At 49.9% G+C, this 17,697-nt stretch overlaps 1 protein-coding gene across 6 annotated transcripts in view; it reads left to right on the top strand.

The window, feature by feature from the left end:
- LOC140430841 (RNA-binding Raly-like protein) overlaps positions 1 to 17,697 on the top strand; it is a 2,211,286-nt gene that overhangs the window by 1,708,544 nt on the left and 485,045 nt on the right. For all 6 annotated transcript variants that reach the window (XM_072518571.1, XM_072518572.1, XM_072518570.1 and 3 more), the window contains one exon: positions 52 to 127. In XM_072518571.1, coding sequence (XP_072374672.1) covers positions 52 to 127 — 76 coding nt within the window. The remainder of the gene's footprint in view (positions 1 to 51; positions 128 to 17,697) is intronic.

The following is a 17,697-nucleotide window of genomic DNA, read 5'->3' on the forward strand; positions in this document are numbered from 1 at the left end:
TAATGATGTGTGTAAACGTCTTTTTTTGTCTTGTGTGCTCTGCATTTACAGACATAAACATGGCTGGGGAACCCAAACCATACCGACCCAAAGCGGGACAGAAGAGACCCATCAGTGCTTTGTATGGGTGAGTACAGCAGCACACATTGCCACTTAACAGTGCTTCAATAGGAGCTTGTTCACAGCTAGTCCCGGGAGCAATGCTGTTGTCCTTATCGTCGGAATTATGTTCCTGGTGGGCAACCCAACGCTCTGTGCAATGTATTAGCGTGGCAAATTGATTTATTGTTACTGTAGCAACCAGTTGAGGAGATTTGTGAGGGGGGCAGGTGGGGGGGGGGGGGGGGGGGTGGGGAGAGAGTTTATAATTTAAACAAACAAAGAGAAGCAAGAAAAATGACATCCGTTCTCAGGCTCTGTGCAACAGGGAGATAATTTATGAACTGCAATTAGTTTGCAAATTGCTTTGTCTGGTGGAGTACCCTCCACATGCTGCCAGCACATGAAAGCGAAAGGATCAGCATGTTTGCCTTTATCTGCGTTTACCACCTTCTCACTTGAAGCGTGAACCTGCAGTCCTCAAAGCTTTTGCGCCCCATCGGTATAATGCATCAAAGCTTGTTCGTTGAAGCTTGTTTATTATCGTGTTCCAATCTTTGTATTTGAAACAAAAAATTACAACGAAGAAAAAAAGTAACAGCAGCTTGCCATCCATTGCCCGTTCATATCCTGCAATTGGCGCATTCCCTAATGGGATTGTAACAAACTGAGGGTTTTTGCTGTCAGCTTACATGACACAAAGATGGAGATCCTGAGAACTTCAGTTATGTGGCGAGGCGAGGGAATGTGGGATTGTTCCCATTCGAGCAGACAAGATTGCTGGTCGTTTTAATACAGGCATTAAAAATCATGAAGGGTTTTAATATAGTATGCAAGGAGAAACTGACTCCATTTGAAGGAAGATCAAGAAGCAGAGGTTATCGCAGGTTTAAGGTATTTGGCAAAATAACAGCCGGGAGATGAAGATTTTTTTTTTAACGCAGTGAGTTTTGAAGATCTGGAATGCATCACAGGAATAGTGCCAGAGGACTGGAGGACAGCAAATGTGGTCCCTTTGTTCAAAAAGGGGAGCAGAGACAACCCCGGCAACTATAGACCGGTGAGCCTCACGTCTGTAGTGGGTAAAGTCTTGGAGGGGATTATAAGAGACAAGATTTATAATCATCTAGATGGGAATAATATGATCAGGGATAGTCAGCATGGCTTTGTGAAGGGTAGGTCATGCCTCACAAACCTTATTGAGTTCTTTGAGAAGGTGACTGAACAGGTAGACGAGGGTAGAGCAGTTGATGTGGTGTATATGGATTTCAGCAAAGCGTTTGATAAGGTTCCCCACGGTAGGCTATTGCAAAAAATACGGAGGCTGGGGATTGAGGGTGATTTAGAGATGTGGATCAGATATTGGCTAGCTGAAAGAAGACAGAGGGTGGTGGTTGATGGGAAATGTTCAGAATGGAGTACAGTCACAAGTGGAGTACCACAAGGATCTGTTCTGGGGCCGTTGCTGTTTGTCATTTTTATCAATGACCTAGAGGAAGGCGCAGAAGGGTGGGTGAGTAAATTTGCAGACGATACTAAAGTCGGTGGTGTTGTCGATAGTGTGGAAGGATGTAGCAGGTTACAGAGGGATATAGATAAGCTGCAGAGCTGGGCTGAGAGGTGGCAAATGGAGTTTAATGTAGAGAAGTGTGAGGTGATTCACTTTGGAAGGAATAACAGGAATGCGGAATATTTGGCTAATGGTAAAGTTCTTGAAAGTGTGGATGAGCAGAGGGATCTAGGTGTCCATGTACATAGATCCCTGAAAGTTGCCACCCAGGTTGATAGGGTTGTGAAGAAGGCCTATGGAGTGTTGGCCTTTATTGGTAGAGGGATTGAGTTCCGGAGTCGGGAGGTCATGTTGCAGCTGTACAGAACTCTGGTACGGCCGCATTTGGAGTATTGCGTACAGTTCTGGTCACCGCATTATAGGAAGGACGTGGAGGCTTTGGAGCGGGTGCAGAGGAGATTTACCAGGATGTTGCCTGGTATGGAGGGAAAATCTTATGAGGAAAGGCTGATGGACTTGAGGTTGTTTTCGTTGGAGAGAAGAAGGTTAAGAGGAGACTTAATAGAGGCATACAAAATGATCAGGGGGTTGGATAGGGTGGACAGTGAGAGCCTTCTCCCGCGGATGGATATGGCTGGCACGAGGGGACATAACTTTAAACTGAGGGGTAATAGATATAGGACAGAGGTCAGAGGTAGGTTCTTTACGCAAAGAGTGGTGAGGCCGTGGAATGCCCTACCTGCTACAGTAGTGAACTCGCCAACATTGAGGGCATTTAAAAGTTTATTGGATAAACATATGGATGATAATGGCATAGTGTAGGTTAGATGGCTTTTGTTTCGGTGCAACATCGTGGGCCGAAGGGCCTGTACTGCGCTGTATTGTTCTATGTTCTATGTTCTATAAAGTGCAGTGAAAGCAGATTCAATAATCACTTTCAAACGGCAATTGTTGATAGGGAAAATGTTGAAGGGATTTGAGAAAGAGCAGGAGAGTATAACAAATTAGATTGCTCTTTCAAAGGGCTGGCACAGACATAATGGGCTGAATAGCCTCCTAGTGTGTTATATTCGCAGAGTCATAGAGTTTTTACAGCACAGAAGAGGCCCTTCAGCCCATCGCGTCTGCACCGGCCATCAAGAACCTATCTATTCTAGTCCCATTTTCCAGCTCTTGGTCTGTAGCCTTGTCTGCTATGGCAATTCAAGCACTCTCTAAATGCTTTCTAAATGTGAGCCGGTTCCCGCCTCTACCACCCTTTCAAGCAGCGAGTTCCAGTTTCCCACGACCCATGGAGTGATTTTTATTCCCTCAAATCCCTTCTAAACCTCCTGCCCCTTGACCTAAATCTAAGCCCCTTGGTTATTGACCCTTCTACTAAGGGGAAAGGATCCTCCCTATCTACCCTACCTACATCCCTCATTTAAAAAAAAAATTAGAGTACCCAATTCATTTTTTCCAATTAAGGGGCAATTTAGCGTGGCCAATCCACCTACCTTGCACATCTTTGGATTGTGGGGGCGAAACCCACGCACACACGGGGAGAATGTGCAAACTCCACACGGACAGTGACCCAGGGCCGGGATCGAACCTGGGACCTCGGTGCCGTGAGACTGCAGTGCTACCACTGCGCCACCGTGCTGCCCTTCCCTCATAATCTTATACACCTTAATCAGGTCTCCCCTGTCTTCTGTGCTCCAAAGAGAACAGCCCAAGACTAACCAGTCTCTCTTCATAGCTGAAACGCTCCAACCAGGCAACATACTGGTGAATCTCTCCTCCACATTTTCTAGTGCAAACCCATCCTATTATTCGCTGACGTTTGGTTCTCATGTAGGTCAAATAAATGAGTGAACTTGATTTTATTTCCTCTCTGTGGGGTGTAGGTCCCAACAGAAACTGGCACCCCCTATATTAGGTCCAATTTGTCACCCTGGTAAGCATTCCTAGTTTAAATGTTCCGTCACTGATGGCCTTGCCTTCATCTGATAGGGCCCCAAGCTCTAGAAACTATGGCCATTTTCCATTTGAATAAACATTTCCAAGTATCTCCCTTAGCCGCCATGCATAATACCCCTAAAAATACCATCTGACTCTCGATTGTGGCCCCAACTGTAAACAATTCAAATCAGATTCAACAGTGATATGCACTCAGAAAGGCCCCCTGCAGAAAAAAAGACACCATAGTGACACCATTAGGCTTTTCTCCAGAGTTTTTGTCAGTATCTAACTTGAAATGGGCAGCACGGTAGCACAATGGTTAGCACTGTTGCTTCACAGCTCCAGGGTCCCAGGTCCAATTCCCGGCTTGGGTCACTGTCTGTGCGGAGTCTGCACGTTCTCCCCGTGTCTGCGTGGGTTTCCTCCGGGTGCTCCGGTTTCATCCCACAAGTCCCGAAAGATGTGCTTGTTAGGTAATTTGAACATTCTGAATTCTCCCTCTGTGTACCCGAACAGGCGCCAGAATGTGGCGACTAGGGGCTTTTCACAGTAACTTCATTGCAGTGTTAATGTAAGCCTACTTGTGACAATAAAGATTATTTTTAAAAACTGTGAAAGATATTCTGGCATGAATGACCCCCTTCCAAACCTGGGTTGTGCCCTGAGGAGCATTTGAGCTGTGCGAGATTGGAGGTGAAGTACACTTGGGGCTGCATTCTCAATCAGGGTTTGCAAGCTGGGCTTCGGCAAGGGCTGGGGGGGACTGGAGGGGGTGGTCAGGGAGTGGCGGGGGGGTTACTGGGGCTCATCATTTGGCAGGCCGGGTCTGCTTGTGTCCGGCGCCATATTGCGCGGCCGCTGCAGGCCACTGCTGTGCGCATGCGCGGCCATGGACCCGGCCATTCTCCAGTCACTTTTGGCATGGGAGCCGGGATCTTTACCTGGTGTGGCTGCTAGCCCCCCCCCCAACGGTCCCGGAATCGGTGCAGCTATTGCGCCGTTTTTTCTAGCGTAAAATGCCACTGCTCCCACTCCGGAGTCAGCACTTAGTCCGGAAATCGGAGAATCCAGCCCGAGGTATATTCTGTGACCAGCGGCCTCCGTGGGGGCTGAGGTGCATCATTGCATCATCACCCTTGGGAACGACATTTTGATTTAATTTATTAAGTCTCCTTTTGATGTTATGTTTTAGTTCCAGTGTTTCACCAGGGGCTGTCACCCTCTCTCATTTGTGTTTAATTTATTGATTTTCATTTTATTCTAAAGAGTATAAATGGGGGTGGCTGGGACACTGGGTATGTGCAAGGAGAGTTGATATTGAACAAAGACAATAAACTTTCTCAGTAAAGAAAAGCTCTGTTTCTTGGTTTTGACTTTACAAACTGGTTTAGATTCTATTAACATCCAGCCCTCGGCGATTGGCAGTCCCACTGGCCTAGTGGGGAACTGCTAATGTGCAAAATGGAGACAGTGAGGGACAGGCAAGGGTGAGTTTCTCTCATTGTGGATGAATCACCCAGCTGCCTGGCCTTGAAGGGTCACCTCTCCAAGATACGACCAATCTCCACATCTGTAGCTGCCAGTTGCTTGGGTTCGCAGGAGTGGGGATGGTTCCCTTATGTTATCCATCGCGCCATCCACCCTAACCTTCCTCTCTCAAACCCCCATGTTTCACATTATCCAGGCCAACGGAGGCTGCATGCAGTGCTGACTGAAAACCCAATTAGCATGGGACTGGGGCCTATATGGGCCCATTAATCGAAAATAATCGCCCTCTGTTTGCTGCCTGCTGGCAAGGGGCAGGCAGTAAATCTACCCCTTGGCCATCCTCATTGCAAATGGCTCGGGGATGGGATTGTGGCAGTGAGCTGGCTCAGAGGCTGGCGGCACCAAATTACCTCCAATCTGGGCCCTTTACCAATTTAAAAATCTGGCCATGGTTGTGGGTCAGTCACCGAATGTGGTGGGATCTCCTTGAGAAGGTGAAATATGTGAACATCACACAAGAAGCATGTTGCATTAAAGCCTGATGGTATAAGTGAGTTTTCTCCCGTAGATTGCTTGCACTATGTAGCCTTATGGTGACACTGACTGTTGGCCATTATATCGTGCTTCTTCCACCCATTCTCATCATCTCTTCAAAATTTACCTCAATTGTTTCATTAGTAGGTGTACTGAATGAGAGTGAAATAATTTGTATTTCTGGCCTATGTTGCATTAAATGTTCTCAGCTGGGGCATAGACTAGTGCTGTTATATTTAGCTTCAGTGCCCTGTAGTATAGGCAGAGGAACGTCAGCCACAACTGCACATCCTGCTCACCATCCAGTGATTCAAATGGATGTGGATTTGTGGGAATGCCCACAGAGCAAGATATTCAGGGGATGTGGGCGTCGCTGGCTGGGGCAGCATTTCTGGGCATTTATTGCCCATCCCTAATTTCCCTTGAACTGGATGGTTTGCTCGGCCATTTACAAGTCACATTGCTGTGGGTCGAGAGCCATATGTGGGCCAAACCAGGTAAGGGTGGCAGATTACTTTCACTAAAGGATATTAGTGAACCAGATGGGCTTTTACGACAATTGAGTCATGGCCATCCAGATTTTTATTGAATTCCAGATTTTTATTGAATTCAAATTTCACCCATGATGGCAATCAAACCTGAGTCCCCAGACTACCTTAGGGCTCTAGATTACCAGTCCAGTGAGAATACAACTACCAGATGGGAATTTGTATTCAGGAAAATCTACCTCTCCCACAACCCTTTGAGATTCCTGTCCTCTAAATCTGGCCTCTTGTGCACCCCAGTTTCCTTCATCCCACCCTTGGCGGCCATGCCTTCAATTGTATAGGCCTGAAGCTTTGGAGCTTTCCCTGTAAACCTCTCCTTTCTCTCTCTTCCTTTATGTCACTGTAATTAGGTTGGTCCAGTATGTCTGACACAGCCACTGAAACTTTGCAACTTCTTAAAAATCTATCCTACGCATTCGCAACAGTTCTGAGTAAATTTTAGCAATGACCCATTTTGTAAATGTTGATTTGACTTTGGCTAAGTTTCTGTTCACCATAGTAACCTCTGCAACACATTCTGTCTGAAAGTGCTCCAGCGAAGTGCCTCAGAATGTTTATATCTTTTATATGTATAACAAAAATGAAAGCTGTTGTTGTAACAGTCACTTGGCCTTGTCACTATTGGTTGAGGGATATCACAGTCAATCAAAGTGAGATTGGAATTTTCTACTGGGGTTCCTGATTTCAGGAATGTCAAAATCTAACTGTTCTGTTATGGCGACCTCCATTTCAGTTTTGGCAAATTTCTCTCCAACCCGGGCCAATTGCAGCTTGCTGGGGTGTAGCACAGACCCTGGCTATATTCAGCTGTCTGAGTACCGATCAGAGATCAAACCTAGGCCCCTCCTTTATTCAGTTCCTGTTTGTGTTCTACCTGGTGCTGTTGGAGAAGCTCAGAACCTGCGTCTCGCTCGGCCTGTGGAATCATCTTCCTTAATTACCCCTGGTTGTTCGGTGGCCAGAGTGGTTTTCAATATTAATAAATGACCCACATTTACATTTTGTACATTTGTAGGGGAGGCTGGTAACTAAGGCATATGGAGCTTGAGTGTTCTCTGCATCTGTTGTGGAAATAAAATAGTCAGAGGATTCAAGCTTTGTTTCAGGTAATTTATTTGGACACGATTTGTGGTGGGGTTGTAATGGTCGGAAGCCACTCCAAACATCCTACCGTACAATATTAAGATCATATATTTATACCATGAAATAAACCACCTCGAGGACAAAAAACAGGCATCCGCGGCCATGTTTACATAAAATAAACCTTGGGAATATTCAGGATAAATTATCTAGTATGTTTTCGGTCTATGGCTAAAACAATTTTAAAGCAGATTGTCAGCAGAAAAAGGCTGCATCTGTAGCATTTGTTTATATTATTCGACCGTCCAAGAGTTTGGACAGAAACAATCAGAAAAATATAGCCAAGTATCCCACCATGCTTTTAGCAAGTGCCTTTTCTTATAATATAGCCAAGCAACTAGATATTAATGAATTCCCTAAAGCGGGCAACTAATCCGCACACTAGATTCCCTTCGACAGCATCCATCTTGGAACCTGGACAGTTGACTACTGCTACCTCTGTCTCATGGACGGACTTCTGTCCAGTAACTGGCATCCAATTTGTAGGGTATTTACTGCTGACGTACAGCAGTTTGCACCAAGGCATAATGAAGCATGACAGAAATGCCTGACACTCCAGCAAATGCATATAGATTGCTAGCTATTATTCAATGTGAATTGTAAAATGGGATAAGCTAAGGCAGGCCTGACACAATTGAAGCTTGACCTGTGGGCGACCCTTTATTCTTTCCCAATCTAAAGATTCTCCCCCTGTCTCATGAGGACCCTGAAACCTGCTATCTATAGTTCACCAGATTCCAGAGAACCTCGGTTATCTTGTCCATGTGGCTATTTGGCAATGTCCGATTCCTTATCTACTCTCCCCCTGCCAGCAGGTTTGACGGCAGGGAGCTGGTATAAAACCAGCGGGTGGGCTTCCTGCCATCTACCTGCCCGTCCCCGACCAGTCTGAAATTTTATAGAGTGAGGGGATTGGCGGTTGGGTGGTGGTGGTTGGGGTCAGGGGAAGTGCTATTAATGGTCACTTAAGGGGTCTATGCCAGTTGCACAGTTTAGTGTCAGGAAAATGGCTGGGGCACAGAGGCTCCTTTGAGGGTCCCCCAGGCCCATCGAAGCACCCCTCCCACCCCAGTCTTCCCCAGAAGACGCAGGGTCTTAATTTCTCCTTCACCTTCTCTGCCCCTGACCCTAGCTGGCCTCTCAAACAAAGTCCTGCAACTTCCTCATCCCTCTGCCAGCCCACCTTACCTCTGAGTTGAGACTGGCTGTAGATTCAGCAGTGGCTACCGCTCCCACCTGCCACTGCTGGCACCCCAGAGCTGTTGGCAGTCCGATTCGCCAGCAGCTCTCGGAGGCAGGGCTTCCTCCCGAGATAGGGACAGGGTGTCTCGCCTTAATGCAATTCAGTCTGCTCACAGCGTCAAACTCCTGCGGGGCAGCTGTTGGGATCGTGGGTGGGCTAAGCACTGACCTTTTAGCTGATGGTGGCGGGGAACATTGCACCCCTTAACATCCAGCCGTCGTGTTTGTTGCCAGCAAGGTTTCCAACTCTGCTGGGCTATATTCCACAAAGTGTCATCAGATGAACTCTGGCCTCCAACTGCAATGCGCTCACACCTTTTTTGCCTTTTATCCTCCTAAGACAAATGGCTTTACACCTCCCCCCCCCCCCCCCCCCCACCCTCTACCAAGTTGCCTCCATAGCGTTCTGATGCGTAGCCTTCATTCTTGGAGGATCCAGAGCACGGTGGCACAGTGGTTAGCACTGCTGCCCCTCAGTGCCAGGGACCCAGGTTCAATTCCAGCCTTGGGTGACTGTCTGTGTGGAGTTTGCACTTCCTCCCTGTGTCTGCATGGGTTTCCTCCAGTTTCATCCCAAGGTGTTAGGTGGATTGGCCATGCTAAATTGCCCCTTAGTGTCCAAAATGTGCAGATTGGGTGGTGTTGCGGGGATCAGGCAGGGAGTGGTCCAGGCAGGGTGCTCTTTCAGAGGGTCGGTGCAGACCCCGTGTGCCAGATGGTCTCCTTCTGTATTGCAATATTCTATGGACTCTATGGAATGCTGGTGGGTGGAGTCGAATTGTCTCTGACCTGCCATTACCCACACTTTTCAGTGAGAGATTCTCCTGTTCTACATTCCCCAACCAAAGATTGCCCCACCAAAGCTCGATTGTAGTGCCATTGCAGCAGAGGCCAAGCTGCTTCAGAAAGACTATAGATCCACCAGGCCTTTCTGGCCTATGCCCTACATGTAACCCTTGCCCTCAGGTGACCAATATTTGACCTTGGCATCGAATTGACTGAAACGTTTTGTCTTTTAATTCTTTTCTGAAAAGGAATCCTGAACTGGACTTAGTCATTCGAACCTTTATACAGTTGAGAAATCACAGAACATAATGGAATGAAGTTAAAAATCCCTCAGCTATTGATTTATATATATATATTTTTGTAATCCTTTTTAAAACCAATTTCCGTGTCTTTAATCCCAGGGCTGCACCAGTTTTGAATTAATTATTTTCGTCTCAACTCTGATACTCGCAGTAGTGTGCTTCTCTGATAATATTTTACAAATCCCTTGTGGCTTTATTGTAGGGATTGGTGTTCCCTACACGAGAGATTTTTCCATCTCTCTCCTTCACTGGAGCTGTGTTCTTATCGGTGTGATGAAGGAATTTATTCACTCTCTGGGGGCTTGTACCTTCAGTTATTCTCTTAATATCAGTCAAAGCAGGGCCAATTAAAAATCCCTCGGGTTGTTTAAAAAAAAAATGAAACGCAATTTCCTCTGTCTGCCTGGAGGTCAGGGGAGAAAAGAAAACGAGATATGAGGCTCCCAAAGAACAGGAACATTTATTTCACAACAGAAAATGTTAAGCAAGGGAATATTGGCCATGCCAATTTTGCAAATATTGGCAAGGATCATCCCTTCTGTCTGAGGCTGTGCCCTCAGGTTTTTTAATAATTAATAATTTTAATTAATAATAAATATTAGGTGGTACAGTAGCATAGTGGTTAGCACTGTTGCTTCACAGCACCAGAGTCCCGGGTTCGAATCCCGGCTTGGATCACTGTCTGTGCAGAGTCTGCACATTCTCCCTGTGCCTGCGTGGGTATTCCTCCAGGTGCTCTGGTTTCCCGAAAGTTAGGTGAATTGGACATTCTGAATTCTCCCTCTGTGTACCCGAACAGATGCCGGAAAGTGGCGGCTAGGGGATTTTCACAGTAACTTCATTGCATTGTTAATGTAAGCCTACTTTTGACAATAAAGATTATTAATTGTTGCCTGGTTTTTGCTCTGTGCGACACAAAGCAAAGCAGGTTGGGGATGAGCAGGATTCGGTTTTGAGCTGTGTGGTCATTATCATTTAATTATCAACATCTGTCCAGATACTGGCGCTCATCACAAATGATGAAAACCTCGTTCAACAACGCTGAGAGTCAACACCGAGGTGTTTTCTGTACTGCGGCCGGAACTACGGTTGCCAACTCGGATTGGATGCCTTCCTGGAGGTTTAATCCCGAGCTTTCACCCCTCATCCTCAGCCCTCTTCTCCCATGAAACGGCTGCTTTCCCAATCTCCTGCACTTTTAGAACAAAATGGCTGAGGAAACCTGATAAAGCCACCCAGTTCTTCGATGCCTCTATGATTTCCGTACTACCTTTCCTGCAGCAGTGACCAGAATGATTAAAGTTTAATCCCTCAAGGTTCCAGGTCCTCCTGGAGTGTTGCCAACCCTGTGGGGGCACATGCCAGTGTAACTAAAATTGCAGTTCCCCAACACACAGCACCAGCAAGCTGCCCACTGCGTGTGTCGGTCGGACCACCTGATCCTTGTAATGTTCACTGGATCCATTTGGGAAAAATACCAATCGCCATGAACTTGTGGATACTTCCGGAGCTGGCTATTCAACGCTGAACAACGTCCCGGATTGCTGAGGACCTGGCTAGCTCACAAGCAAGTTCATGCACGGAGAGTTGGCTTGGTTTTAATCTTTCATTGTCAGCTCTGTCCTATCAACATTTCCCTGAGAGATCCCACTTTCCGCTACCCTCAGTGCTGGCTATTGGACAACTATCTTTGATAAGGGAGACAACAATACTCATGACCACCTCCATGAGAAGAGCCATCAAATTAGAGATTTTCCAGCATTTACGAGTCAATCATATTGCTGTGGGTCATGGAGTGTTATGTAGGCCAGACTGGGTAAGGATAGTAAATTTCCTTCCCTGAAGGACAATTGTGGACCAGATGGGTTTTTAATGACATTCGATCTTTGTTGCATGGTCACCATTAATGCAACTAGCTCTTAATTGAATTCAAATTCCACTTATTGCCATGGTGGGATTGTTACAATCTCAGTTGATATAACAGGATGGGAAGATCCCAGAATGGAACCCATAACTTTAATTTTCTTAAATAAAGCGTAGAGGAACAAAGTCACATGACCACTAATTAGTTTCAACAAGAAGAAAAAATATTTACTAAACATGAAAAAATTGGATTTTGAAACAATACTCCTTTACTCCCCTCTTAGCTTAACAATTTCACACACGGCTTCCGGTTGCGTCTATGCCGAGGTAGGTCGCACGTTCGGCAGCTCCCGCCGAGAACGGACTTTTGGGCTCTCTAGAGGAGCCCCAACGGCAATTGTTCGACGGCTTCCAGTGTGGGAAGGTGACAGCAAGGTCCCCCCCGGCAGTATATGGATTGGACCAGGAGTGGAGCGGTGAAAAAAGTGATCTTGGAGCAGTGAAAAGTGAGAGGGAGGAAAAACAAGATGGCGGCGGGTGGAGACCAAGCAGCATGGGCACAGTGGTCACAGGAGCAGCAGGAGTTTCTTAGACGCTGCTTTGAGGAGTTGCAGACCGAAATGCTGGTGCCAATGAAGGCGGCGATTGAGAAGCTAGTGGAAACCCAGAAGGCCCAAGGGGCAGCGATTCGAGAGGTGCGGCAAAAGGCCTTGGAGAACGAGGACGAAATCTTGGGCCTGGCAGTGAAGGTGGAGGCGCACGGGGCGCTGCACAAGAGGTGGGCGGAAAGATTTGAGCACCTGGAGAATAGGTCGAGGAGGAAGAATCTTCGGATTCTCGGTCTCCCTGAGGGAGTGGAGGGGCCTGATGTCGGGGCATATGTGAGCACGATGCTCAATTCGCTCATGGGCGCGGGAGCCTTCCCGAGGCCTCTGGAGCTAGATGGGGCTCACCGGGTCCTAGCAAGAAGACCCAAGGCTAACGAGCCGCCAAGGGCTGTAGTGGTGCGGTTTCACCGCCTAATGGACAGGGAGTGTGTCCTGAGATGGGCCAAGAAGGAGCGGAGCAGTAGGTGGGAGAATATGGAGATCCGAATCTACCAGGACTGGAGTGCAGAGGTGGCTAAGAAAAGAGCTGGTTTTAATCGGGCCAAGGCGGTGCTCCATCGAAAGGGGGTGAAGTTCGGTATGCTGCAGCCAGCGCGACTGTGGGTCACGTTCCAGGATCGACACCACTACTTTGAAACGCCTGATGAGGCATGGAGCTTCATACGGACTGAAAAGTTGGACTCAGATTGAGGGTTTGGAGTGGGGGGATGTTTGCTGTGTTTGCTACGTTTGGGGAATGTTCTTTTTGTTAGGGTGCTGGGTGGGGATGGGTGAAGGGATTTGATGGGGAGACTGTGGGAGAGTGTGTGCACCCGTGCTGGAGGGGCAGACCCCCATGAGGGAAGAGGGGGAGTGGAGGCCCGGGGAGGGGAATTGGGGTGAGGCCGCAAAAGGAGCTGCGCCAGAGGGGGCGGGCCGGCTCAGGAAAGCGCGGGCTTTTCCCCGCGCTAGAGAAGGACGGGGTGGGGGGGCCGGGGGCGGGGGATGGGGGGGGGTGAGTGGTGCTGGAGGGGGGCGCACACTGACTGCCAGGGAGGGGGAGGGTGGATTCTCACACTGGAGGGGGTCGATGGAATGGCGGGAGAGGCGGGGGTCAGCAGGAGTCAGCTGACTTCAGCCATGATTGAATGGTGGCGTGGACGCGATGGGCCGAATGGCCTTAATTCCGCTCCTATGTCTTATGGACTTACGGGAGTGGTATGGGGGGAGCAAAAGGGCTAGATGTGGATCTAGCGGGGGGAGGGGGGGGGTAAAGGATAGGGTTGCTGCTGCATTGGCCATAGGGGAGCTGGAAGTAGGAGAGGTGGTCGGGGCGGGGGACCGCCGTCTGGGGGAGTGGATGGTGCGGGAGGCGCGGGCACGTGACTGGCCTCTAAAAGGAGATGGCTAGTCGGGGTGGGGGGAGGGGGGGGGGTGGCGGCGAGCAGCCCCCCCAATCCGGCTGATAACTTGGAATGTGAGGGGCCTGAACGGGCCGGTCAAGAGGGCCCGGGTGTTCGCGCACTTAAAGGGACTGAAGGCAGACGTGGTTATGCTTCAGGAGATGCATTTGAAGGTGGCAGTTCAGGTTAGGCTGAGAAAGGGATGGGTAGGACGGGTATTCCATTCAGGGCTGGATGCGAAGAACAGAGGGGTTGCAATACTAGTGGGGAAGCGGGTGTCATTTGAGGCAATGAATATTGTAGTGGACAGTGGAGGTCGATATGTGATGGTAAGCGGTAGGCTGCAGGGGGTGCGGGTGGTACTGGTAAATGTATATGCTCCGAATTGGGATGATGCCGGATTTATGAAGCGCATGCTGGGTCGGATTCCAGACCTGGAGCTAGGAAGCTTGATAATGGGGGGCGGGGGGGGGGGTTTCAACACGGTGCTGGACCCAGCACTGGATCGCTCTAGGTCCAGGACGGGTAAGAGGCCGGCTGCGGCAAAGGTGCTCAGGGGATTTATGGACCAGATGGGAGGAGTGGACCCATGGAGGCTTGTCAGGCCCCAGGCCAGGGAATTCTCATTCTTTTCCCACATCCAGAGAGCCTACTCCCGGATAGATTTTTTTGTTCAGAGCAGGGCACTAATCCCTAAAGTGGAGGGAACGGAGTACTCGGCCATAGCCATCTCAGACCACGCCCTGCACTGGGTGGAGCTGGAGTTAGGGGAGGAGAGGGACCAGCGCCCGTTGTGGCGCCTGGATGTGGGACTGTTGGCGGATGAGGAGGTGTGTGGGCGGGTGCGGGGGTGCATTGAAAGATATTTGGAGGCCAACGACAACGGGGAGGTGCAGGTGGGGGTAGTCTGGGAGGCGTTGAAGGCGGTGGTTAGGGGAGAGCTCATCTCCATTAGGGCCCATAGGGAGAAGAGAGAGGGGAGGGAGAGGGAGAAGTTGGTCGGGGAGATTTTAAGGGTGGATAGGAGATATGCAGAGGCCCCCGAGGAGGGGCTACTCAGGGAGCGACGGAATCTCCAGACGGAGTTCGACCTGTTGACCACAGGGAAAGCAGAGGCACACTGGAGGAAAGCGCAGGGGGCGACGTATGAGTATGGGGAGAAGGCGAGTCGGATGCTGGCACACCAGCTTCGTAAGAGGGAAGCAGCGAGGGAGATAGGTGGAGTTAAGAATAGCAGGGGGAATATGGTGCGGAGTGCGGTGAGAATAAACGAGGTATTTAGGGACTTCTATGGGGATCTGTACAGATCTGAGCCCCCAGCGGGGGAAGAGGGGATGCGACGATTCTTGGATCAGCTGAGGTTCCCGAGGGTGGAGGAGCAGGAGGTGGCTGGTTTAGGGGCGCCAATAGGGCTGGAGGAACTGGTTAAAGGATTGGGGAGCAAGCAGGCGGGGAAGGCCCCGGGCCGGACGGGTTTCCGGTCGAGGTTTATAGGAAGTACGCGGATCTGCCAGGCCCGTTGCTAGTGAGGACTTTCAATAAGGCGAGGGAGGGGGGGACCCTGCCCCCGACAATGTCCGGGGCGCTGATCTCTCTGGTCCTGAAGCGGGACAAGGACCCACTGCAGTGTGGGTCGTATAGACTGATCTCGCTCCTTAATGTGGATGCTAAGTTGCTGGCAAAAGTGCTGGCTACGAGAATTGTCCCGGGGGTAATTCATGAGGACCAGACAGGGTTCGTAAAGAGCAGGCAGCTAAATACTAACATGCGGAGGCTCCTCAACGTGATTATGATGCCCTCGGTGGAGGGAGAAGCGGAGGTAGTGGCAGCTATGGACGCGGAGAAGGCTTTCGACCGGGTGGAGTGGGAGTATCTTTGGGAAGTGTTGCGGAGGTTTGGGTTCGGGGAGGGGTTTATCGGCTGGGTCAGATTGTTATATGGAGCCCCGGTGGCAAGCGTGGCTACGAATTGGCGGAGGTCGGAGTACTTTCGGCTGTACCGAGGGACGAGGCAGGGGTGCCCCCTGTCCCCCTTGCTGTTTGCATTGGCAATTGAGCCTCTGGCCATGGCACTAAGGGAGTCCAGGAAATGGAGGGGACTGGTCCGAGGGGGAGAGGAACATCGGGTGTCGCTATATGCGGACGACCTGTTGCTGTATGTGGCAGACCCAGTGGAGGGGATGGCAGAAGTCATGCGGATCCTAAGGGAGTTTGGGGACTTCTCGGGGTATAAGTTGAATGTAGGGAAAAGTGAGCTCTTTGTAGTGCATCCAGGGGACCGGGGAAGGGGGATAGACGACCTGCCGCTGAAAAGGGCGGAAAGGAGCTTTCGGTACTTTGGGATCCAGATGGCTGGGAGCTGGGGGGCCCTGCACAAGCTCAATTTGACGCGGTTGGTGGAGCAGATGGAGGAGGATTTTAAAAGATGGGATGTGCTGCCACTCTCGCTGGCGGGTAGGGTGCAGTCGGTCAAAATGGTGGTCCTCCCAAGGTTTCTATTTGTGTTCCAGTGCCTTCCCATTATGATTCCCAAGGCCTTTTTCAAACGGGTAAGCAGGAGCATCATGGGTTTCGTGTGGGCAAATAAGATCTTGAGAGTAAAGAGGGTGTTTCTGGAGCGGGGTAGGGACAGGGGGTGGCTAGCTCTGCCGAATCTGTGCGGATACTATTGGGCAGCCAACGTGGCGATGATCCGTAAGTGGGTAATGGAGGGAGAGGGGGCGGCGTGGAAGAGGTTGGAGATGGCGTCCTGTGTGGGCACGAGCCTGAGGGCGCTGGTGACGGCACCGCTGGCGCTCTCGCCGACAAGGTACACCACGAGTCCGGTGGTAGCGGCAACGCTGAAGATCTGGGGGCCGTGGAGGCGACACGGGGGCGAGGTGGGAGCCTCGGTTGGGTCCCCGATTTGGGAGAATCATCGGTTCGTCCCGGGAAGGATGGATGGGGGATTTTGGAGCTGGCATCGGGCAGGGATTCGGAGAATTGGGGACCTGTTCATAGATGGGACGTTTGCGAGCCTAGGGGCTCTGGAGGAGAAGTTTGGGTTACCCCCGGGGAATGCTTTCAGGTGTATGCAAGTGAGGACGTTTGTGAGACGGCAGGTGAGGGAATTCCCGCTGCTCCCAGCACAGGGGACTCAGGACAGGGTAATTTCGGGTGTATGGGTTGGAGAGGGCAGGGTCTCGGCGATCTACCAGGAGCTGAAAGAAGAGGAGGAGGCCGCGGTAGAGGAGCTAAAGGGCAAGTGGGAGGAGGAGCTTGGGGAGGAGATAGAGGAGGGTCTGTGGGCTGATGCCCTGAGTAGGGTTAATTCTTCCTCCTCTTGCGCCAGGCTTAGCCTAATACAATTCAAGGTTGTTCACAGAGCTCATATGACAGGGGCGAGGATGAGTAGGTTCTTTGTGGTGGAGGACAGGTGTGGGAGGTGCTCGGGGAGTCCGGCAAATCACGTCCACATGTTCTGGTCGTGCCCGGCACTGGAGGGGTTTTGAAGGGGTCTTGCGAGGACTATGTCCAAGGTGGTGAAAGTCCAGGTCAAGCCGAGTTGGGGGTTGGCATTATTTGGGGTAACGGACGAGCCGGGAGTGCAGGAGGCGAAAGAGGCCGGTATCCTGGCCTTTGCGTCCCTGGTAGCCCGGCGGAGGATTTTGTTATTATGGAAGGACGCGAAGCCCCCCAGTGTGGAAGCCTGGATAAATGACATGGCAGAGTTCATTAAGCTGGAGAGGATAAAGTTTGCCTTGTGAGGGTTTGTGCAAGGGTTCTTCAGGCGGTAGCAACCGTTCCTAGACTATCTCGCGGAGCGTTAGAAGGAGGTCAGCAGCAGCAACCCTAGGGGGGTTGGGGGAGGGGGTATATTTTTAAAAAAACAATTACACACAGGTTTTAGAAGTAACACGGATTACAAAGTATATGTTAATCTACAATGATCTCATTAACACAAAGCCACTTTTAAGCACGCAAGATGAGTGGGAAAATACACTCCCCACTCTGAAGCCCAAATGAATCCTTGTGAATGTCTCTTCAGAATCCTGCCACATGATTGTCACGTGAGAGTTTCAAACCTCCACTCCCAAAAATCCACTTTAAAATCTTCTCTCATAATTATGCTAAGCCATTTGCATTCCAAAATCCAGACCAGGTTTTCCAAATTACACTTTAAAAAGAAATTAGAGTACCCAATTCTTTTTTTTTTTCGAATTAAGGGGTTATTTAACGTGACCAATCCACCTAGCCTGCACATCTTTGGGTTGTG

The sequence above is a fragment of the Scyliorhinus torazame genome, chromosome 10, assembly GCF_047496885.1.
Source record: "Scyliorhinus torazame isolate Kashiwa2021f chromosome 10, sScyTor2.1, whole genome shotgun sequence".
NCBI classification, from domain to species: domain Eukaryota; kingdom Metazoa; phylum Chordata; class Chondrichthyes; order Carcharhiniformes; family Scyliorhinidae; genus Scyliorhinus; species Scyliorhinus torazame.